General features: G+C 42.7%; 1 protein-coding gene across 2 annotated transcripts in view; it reads left to right on the plus strand.

Annotated features, from left to right (window-relative positions):
* The window catches only part of CDH20 (cadherin 20), a 73,215-nt gene extending 65,899 nt beyond the window's left edge, over positions 1 to 7,316 (plus strand). For both annotated transcript variants that reach the window (XM_081096650.1, XM_081096651.1), the window contains exons 12-13: positions 260 to 511; positions 5,785 to 7,316. In XM_081096650.1, coding sequence (XP_080952776.1) covers positions 260 to 511; positions 5,785 to 6,290 — 758 coding nt within the window. In that variant the 3' untranslated portion in view covers positions 6,291 to 7,316. The remainder of the gene's footprint in view (positions 1 to 259; positions 512 to 5,784) is intronic.
* Positions 7,317 to 8,827: the final 1,511 nt, after the last annotated feature.

An 8,827-nucleotide genomic window follows, 5' to 3' on the forward strand; every position in this document is an offset into this window, starting at 1 on the left:
CATAATCTCAAAAAGGGTTTTTTCTCTCCTAGGCCTTGGGGTTTTGCCTAGAAACAAGCAAAAATCTTGGTTTCTGCATCCCAATGCTGATCCAGATAGCAGACAGCCTGCAGGGAATGTCTGACCAACCTTTCCTTCCCACACCTGTTCCTTCCCTTCACTTTCCTCAATCCAAGAGACTAATCCACTTCTTGGTTCTTCCCCTTTCTTCTTCCCTCATTTCCCTCTCTTCTAATCCTGGAATCCCTGTCTTCCTCAGATAACACTGCCCGCATCCTAACCAGGAGATCTGGCTTCCGGCAGCAGGAACAGAGCATCTTTTACCTGCCGATCCTGATATCGGACAACGGGCAGCCTATGCTCAGCAGCACGGGCACACTGACTATCCAGGTGTGCAGCTGTGATGACAATGGCCATGTCCTGTCCTGCAGCCCCGAGGCCTACCTGCTCCCAGTCACTCTGAGCAGGGGTGCCCTCATCGCCATTCTGGGCTGCATCTTTGTCCTCTTAGGTGAGTAAGTGGCTCCCTTCCATTGCGTGGGTCCTGCAAATGCTCACTTAGATATCACTCAGTTATTGTCCTAGCACAGCTATTCAGAACTGGTTTTCCGGACCATGCTTACTGAAAAGGTGGCAGAGTAAGGCTGAGAAAAAGTAAAGAAATTGAAAACAACCCTTTCCTAGGGGCCAGGGACTTATTTACTAAGCGTCTACTATAGGCCAGGGCACTATTCTAAGTGCTGGAATTAATAAGACAGATATGTCCCAGCCTTCACAGAGTTTACTTCAGAACAAAGCAGTTCATTCTGACATCACAGAACCAAAATGACTATTTTGGGCAGGATATGATGATCACCTCTTCTAACCCTTTCATTTTGTATAAGTACTAGCTAAATCATAAATTGGTAGTGATAGGCCCAAGGCCAACTATCACAGAGCCAGGACTGAAACTCAGGCAGGACTTACACTATGCATCTTCTCCTAGATGTTCATCTCAGATTCTGGAAATGGTAAGTGTTACAGAGAAGGGTAGAGGGACAGGGTGTCCTGAGGGAATAGGAGACGGGATGATGAGGGAAGGCCTACCATTAAGGAGACCTTTGAACAGAGATCTGAAAAAAAAATAAGAGTGAAACCACATGGATATCTGGGAAAATAAGCTTCCTAGGCACTGAGGTCATCTAATAAGGAACAGTGACTGCTGGTGAAATAAAAAGATGTGTTGACAGGCCAGTGGGTGAGCACTGTTGGGGTACGGGATCCTTTCTTACTCATCTCAAGGCATACTGCAAGGCAAATAGCCAGCTCCCCTGTACATAAGGCCATTCATTAATTGTTTTTTAACTCCACACTCAAACACAAGAAATGAAACACCCAAACCAATTATTGAAACCAAGAAAATATCTACACATATACCCCAACTCTTCTGACTGAGTTCATAGCATACATATTTTGCTTAAAGAAAAGCAGACTTATTAGATAGTAATATTATCCACTATGAAAGAATTCCTAGCATTCTGTGAGAGAAACTTCAATAAAGCCCTGGGGATTTAAATTAGACTAGATATGCAGATACCCACATACCCCCTTGAACCCAGGTTTACCTTGACACCAAGAGACTCAGTCAGACCAAAGAAAGAAGGGCCTAACAGTAAAATATTAACACTTGATTGAATTTTAGGTAGGTCTGTGGAATATGCTTCTCAAAAAAAAAAAAAAAAAAAAGCATTTTAAAATACAACATGCGGTTTAATTTTGTTTCAGTTCAGTACTACATGAAGTGAGAAGTCTATAAATAAGTAACCTTTTTAAGCCCTTGGAGCCCTGAGAATTGTCATGTTTCTGGTACTTGTTGGTATTGACAAATAAAACTTTCCTTCAATTCCCCAAGTGTCCATAAGGTGGCACTGGGAGTCCTGGAGTGCATAAGAACATACCTACAAGAGGCCTTTCATGAAACTGGCTCAGGAGAAATTTCCAGGCTGTCCTTAGTTCTATCTTTGGAAAATGTCCACATTTTAAGTTCACACTGGCCCACAAAGACAGAGGTGCCATCATTAAAGAAAGACTGATTTGAAGAGGCTGATGTGGAGAGGCTCTCAAATTAAAAGTGGTGTGCGAGGCACAATTTATTGTGCCTCCCAAATCCATTATGTCTTGTCTTTGAATTATACAGAATAAATGTACTGTCCGGTGCTAAACTGAGCTGAGCTGTCATAAAATCCTCATAGTTTTAGGCACTCTTATTGCTATGAATGCACATCTCTCATTAAATATCTACATTAAATATATATATATAAAAAAGCTAAGTGTCTGTCCGACTGTTTCATTTACAAAGAAACAGCACCATGGACTTGGTGCCAACAAAGCAACACTCGGCTTCCTCCAAGTGGGACACAGGCCCCACTGCCACCCCGGAGCAATACCCAACCAAATCAGAGCCAATGCTGGCCAAAACCCCATGGCACAAAATGTGGCCCACAGTTCAGCACAGCCCAGAAATGGTTGCTGTGGGCACAGGGCAATGATGTCAACACCCAGCTTCCTCTCCCCAGCAACTAGCCTCCTTAGAGTTTCTTCAGCCCAGGAACATGACTTGCTTTATAGCCAGGTGCAAACATTTTACACTTTAACCAAATGTTTGTGAAGCGTTTTCACGTGCCTCACCTCATTTGATCCTCACAGAAGTCCTGGAGTAGGTAGATAGGAGACTTGGTAGAAGCCTATTTTCTTTTCATGAGCCGGTAAATGGAGATTTAGAAAGTTTAGAAACTTGACCCAACTGAAAAGAAGAAATGGTGAACCTTGAAAAGAACTTCAGGTTTTCTCACTGCGCAGAATATAGTCAAACACTGCTGCAGTTAAATATTTTACCCTTTGTTCTCCCTGCATGATCTATAATAATAATTTGCTTTGTGTTGATATTTGCTGCTTGTTGCTGAAAATTACCTGAAAGAGGAGTTGGGGTGCTTCACTGGGCTGGAAAAAGTTTAGCTAAATCAGAAATTAAGCATGTTTATCTATATATATATAAAGCTCTCGCTGGCACCAATCACACACATGTGTTTCTATCTGTCATTGTCAATTATGAATTTGGTTGACACTTCTATTATAGAGAAAGGGAGAATAGTGATATTAAAATATTCCTTCTAATTAATTTCCTTTCAATGTGCACGAATCTGTGCACTGGGACACTAATAATTCATAAAAATGAGTAAGATTAAATTACAGTTGATTTGTCAAAACAAATACTGCATTTTGTGGACAATTAAATAAACAAAATAATTTTAATTTTGCAAGATTTTTTATTTCACATCTCAAGTATGTATCTAGTTCCTAGAAAACTCTCATAGGCCCTATGTGCTTTGCCTATATAGAACCCAAAGAATAAACATCCTTAGAACCGATTATCTTCTGTTAAGGAAGCCTTTTTATCTAAATAGAACCATTTTCACCAAAATGTGATTTTGTAATACTTGTTGTTTAAACCAGATTACTTAAAAAATAAGTATGTAGGAATCTTTAATTTTCAAGATATGGACCAGTTCCATGAACTACCTAATTCTTCATCACCATCAGAATTCTTTCCAGCAGATACTCAAAGACTTTTCTAATTTTCCTTCCTAGTGATTTCTTTTTTATTATTATTATCACTTTCTCTTATTTATTTATTTTTATTATTTTTTAATCTTTATTGTTGAAAGTATTACAAATGTCCCTTTTTTCCCCCATTGACCCTTTCTAGCCCACCCCGGGCCCCTGTCCCAAGCCTTCAGCACCCTATTTGTCTGGGACCATGGGTTATGCATATATGCATACAAGTTCTTTGGTTGATCTCTTCCCACCCACCCATCCACCCCTACCTTCCCTCTGAGATTCGACAGTCTGTTCCATGCTTCTCTGTCTCTGGATCTATTTTGTTCATCAGTTGATTTTATTCATTAGATTCCATATGAGTGCGATCATGTGATATTTGTCTTTCTTTGACTGGCTTATTTTGCTTAGTGTACTACTCTCCAGGTCCCTCCATGCTGTCTCAAAGGGTAAGAGAGCCTTCTTTTTTACTGTTACATATTAGTTCACACAAACACTCCATCCATGCTTTTGTTCCGGCCCTCCGGTCCAGTTTAAGAACCCATTGTGGCCCTCGAGTCAAAAAGTTTGCCCACCCCTGCCTTAGAGTCACGTTTATAAGAGCAGTAATCATATTCTACGTTGCACAGTGCTTAACAAATATTTAAGTTTAGCAACTATTTACTGAATCCCACAAACAGCATGTTCACTTGGAATCCCATTTCTTCCATCTGCATCCATCCAAGTCACACCCCAGCCTCCAATGCCCAGTTCAAGCCTCCACTTCCTTGGAGTCCTGTTAGTCCAGCGGTTCTCAAACTGTGGGTCGCAACCCCTTTGGTGGTCGAATGACCCTTTCACAAGGGTCGCCTAAGACCATCCTGCATATCAGATATTTACATTACGATTCATAACAGTAGTAACATTACAGTTATGATGTAGCAACGAAAATAATTTTATGGTTGGGTCACAACATGAGGAACTGTATTTAAAGGGCCAGAAGGTTGAGAACCACTGTGTTAGTCCATCGCTCTGAAATCCCACACTTATAGTCATGATCTATATTTCTGCACATATACAAGAGTATCTAATTGTTTCCTGTGTGTACTTTTGGCCCGCAAGCTCTTTGGGAAAACATTAAGTATTAACATCATTAATTGCAATTTATAAAAAGCACATTCTACAAATTTTAAAAAGCATTATTATTAGTTTTTAAGTCCATCCATTATCTCACTGGGCATATACTCTTCTTTTCCCCCCTGGGATAAACAGGGGTTTGCAGTGTTGTCAAGCTGTCCCTGTTCACTAGCTGTAACAACGCACACCAGAAAAATAATCAATAGTAGTTCTACAGCTAAAACAACACACTTCCTGGAAAACATTTTCAGAGATAAACAGTTCAATGGGATTATCTCTCTCTCCTTTAAACCTCAGTGAACAGATCCTGGAAAAATATATATATTTGTTGGGATAAAATTTTATCTAAACCTTCAACCACACATGTAACTGCGGTGCTTCTTTGATAACATGATGAATTATATAAAATGCCATGTTCATTCCCTCCCTTCCACCAATATCATTGGCTCCAGAAAGGCAAAACCAACTCTCCAACTAGCGAAAGGCTTTTCTGAAAAACTGAGTTTATTGGAAAACAGTGGTCAGGTGCTGTCTTTTCTGGAGGAGGTATAAAAAGGTGAAGGTTTTGGCTGACACTTAGCATATAAGCCTATATGCAAATGCATTCACATGTGATATTTACATACTGAATCCCACTGAGCTGCTAATGTAAGAAAGCAGGGTGCCACTTACATAATAAGGTTTCTACCTAATAAATAAGACAATTTACAGCCAGCCTTACAGGGTGGAAGACAGGATCTGATCTTTAGCGTACACTCCACGGCAGACCACAGTGCTGTGCTTCGTTGACGGGATTTTATACGCGATAGCTGGGGATGCGCACCCACACACAACATCAAGGCGGCAAGCTGATGCAGAGAGGCTTTACATGCAGCTTCTAGTTGAACCCCTTGGGGAAAACACGGCTTCATTTGCCCGCACTCTCAAGCCAACACGCAGAAAGGGTGAGAGCGAGGTGGCCCCCGTGGTTTAAAACCTACCAATGCTGTCTCCGGGCTCCCCGCTGAGAAGCTGGACCTCCCTGCGGCGAATCCAGACCGTCTCGGGTTAACTTCCTGTCTCTTTCCCCGGCAGTGCTGGTGCTGCTGATCCTGTCCATGAGGCGGCACCGGAAACAGCCCTACATCATCGACGACGACGAGAACATCCACGAGAACATCGTCCGCTACGATGACGAGGGCGGCGGCGAGGAGGACACGGAGGCCTTTGACATCGCGGCCCTGTGGAACCCGCGGGAGGCGCAGGTGGGCGGCGCCCCCAAGTCGCGGCAGGACATGCTGCCCGAGATTGAGAGCCTCTCCCGCCACGTGCCTCAGACGTGCTCCGTGAGCAGCACTGTCCACAGCTACGTGCTGGCCAAGCTCTACGAGGCCGACATGGACCTGTGGGCACCTCCCTTTGACTCCCTCCAGACCTACATGTTCGAGGGGGACGGCTCGGTGGCGGGGTCGCTGAGCTCCCTGCAGTCAGCCACGTCAGACTCGGAGCAGAACTTCGACTTTCTCACAGACTGGGGGCCCCGCTTCCGGAAGTTGGCCGAGCTCTACGGAGCGTCGGAGGGGCCAGCCTCCCTGTGGTGACGGAAGCCCGTGCCCAACAAAACCCTGGCGTTTGAGGCGCAGGCTTCGCGGACTAGGTGCAACCAACCCACGCTAGCAATACTGTGCTGGAGAATGAGAAGGGGGTGAGCAGGGGAACGGAATCCTTTCTGGATCAGCTTTACTACTTGGTTAGATTAAAGAAACACAAGGAAACACAAGAAGAAGGGGGCAGAATCTCCAATTATCTTTTTTTTTTTCTTTTTTAACTTTTGGGACACTGTCTTCAAAGGCTTGGAGTCCGAGGTTAAGTGCGGCAAGCTTGGCTTTTCTTTGCCTTTCACGAAGGCCTTTGTCACTTTTCCCCCACAAAGAAGCTCTGATCTTAGGGTGGCAGTTGAAAGCAGACAGAAAGCTCTACTCTCACGTTCTTTTTTATTTTATTGTATTTTCCAATTAAGAGTTTTGCTGACTCATCAAACCGCACAAAACAACCCACACAAAAGAACACTGAAAAAAATAATGTTACCCGGTGGAATTAACCTACTTGTCCTGAGATGGATGGAATTTCTTTTAACCCTTTTGAGACAAGGGGAAGGCAGATCAGCCTTGCATGGGGGGTGGGGGCGGGGGGCGTGAGAAGGAAGAGGCATTGACCTTGCACGTCAGTTTAATGGCTGAACCAGGAGTTGTTGGCATTACAACCAATCGAACTCCATCAAGCTGGAGTGCTCTTGTTCTCTCAGCACTTTCACTGTGCACCTGTAAAATTGTTCAGAATGAAACCGGAAAACCTGCCTCTTTTGCACTGTAGATGTCTCTTCCATGTGCCAAATGTGAAGATTAGATGCTACAAATGAAAGCCAAATAAAAAGAAGTATCTGATAAAAGCATGGGTTAGAGGGCTTTCCTAATCTGTGTGAGGTCAATCCAAGGGATGTTTACATACTGTAGATAACCTACTTGAACAAAAATCAGTATTATAGAGAATAAATGGATGTAAGAAAATTACATGTATAAGTTTTGTATATTTGTTAATAATTTTGGTAATAAATATGATGTACTGCATCTCGGTACCTTAGCACTTCTTTTAATAAAAGTTAAATAGAAGGGAGAGTCTATCGCTAATTTGTTTAATTGCTGAGCAGGTGGAAGATGCCTTGGTGATCCTGTCCTGGCCTCAGGTTCTTGGGGCTGGGACTGATTCATAAGGCAAAGCAACAGGGAAGAAGTGTGAGGCTGTGCATTCTAGCTCAGTCACTGAACAGATGAACAGCTATGATTCAAACTATTAAGCCTTTCATGAACACTATTCCCCCATCCCTGAGATGAGCAAAAGCTGGTTTGAGAACATCCACAATACAGTGGTGAATTTCGCCCATATTTTTCTTTTCTTCTTTTTTATCTTATTGCTGAAAGTATTACATAAGTTCCCCCATTGACCTCTTCCAGTCAGCTCCCACCTCCCCCCAGGCCCTCACTACCCCATTGTCTGTGTCCACAGGTTCCATATTTTTCATTTTGTGAGTAGGGTTTATACATAACCACCAATGAGACAAGCCACTCTGCTTATATTTCTGTTCTATTGGCAAATCAAATATGCACAAACAAATATGTACAAATATATACCAAATATTCACAGTTTATCAACACTGGATGAGCTCAAAGAAGGCTGGGACCATATATTACTCATCTTCCCTTTCCCCACAATAGCTAACATGGTCCTTTGCATACAGTAAGTGCTTAACAAGTGCATTATGGGTACATGATAATAGGGTGTTTCTTTCTTTGACATCCTATTACTAAAAGATATTTTACACAATTTTCCTTGCAATTGAGGACAAATCGTGAATAAAGTAGTTTTCTGCATGTCGTGGTTATAGTAGTGGTTCTCAGTTTTCATGTGTGTTAGAACCCCTAGGAACACTTCTTAAACAATATCTTGTTGGGCCTTACCCCACTTTGACAACTCTGGTGTATAGCCTCTCTCTCTCTCTCTCTCTCTCTCTCTCTCTCTCTCTCTCTCTCTCTCACACACACACACACACACACACACACACACACACACACACACATTCCAAAACTAGATTATCAGCCCATTTGCACTGGGGCCCACCCCACCCATCCAGTGGTGTTGTGAATCTCTTTACAAGTACAAAAGACAGTTTGGCCGAAATGTGTGAGAAGGCTGATGTGGGTCTGGGAACCAGAAGGATATGCTTTCTGCTTTTTACGTGGTTCACTAACAGCCAGGCCAATTCTTATCTTCAAGTTTAACATACTAACCTTTCCCTCCCATGAAATGGAGTTCTCTTACATCCTCTTCAAAGGTAAGATGTGATGTAAAAATAAACTTAGAAAAGCAAAACCATGAACTGGAGTCCAAACTAGGCTCTAAAAAATAAGTTATTTGAATGTGGGCAAATTAACCCCTATAACATTCTCCCTTTCTGTCACTAGCCCTGAGGATAATGTTGTGACTATTTCACTTTGTGTTGGATCGTTGGGGAGCACATGAGACTTGGTTGGAAAGTTTGTAAGGAGGACATTCTGATAAAAGGGAAGTGTGTGGAAGGCTG

The sequence above is a fragment of the Myotis nattereri genome (assembly GCF_964212035.1).
Source record: "Myotis nattereri genome assembly, chromosome: 8".
In the NCBI taxonomy this organism is placed as follows: Eukaryota; Metazoa; Chordata; class Mammalia; order Chiroptera; family Vespertilionidae; genus Myotis; species Myotis nattereri.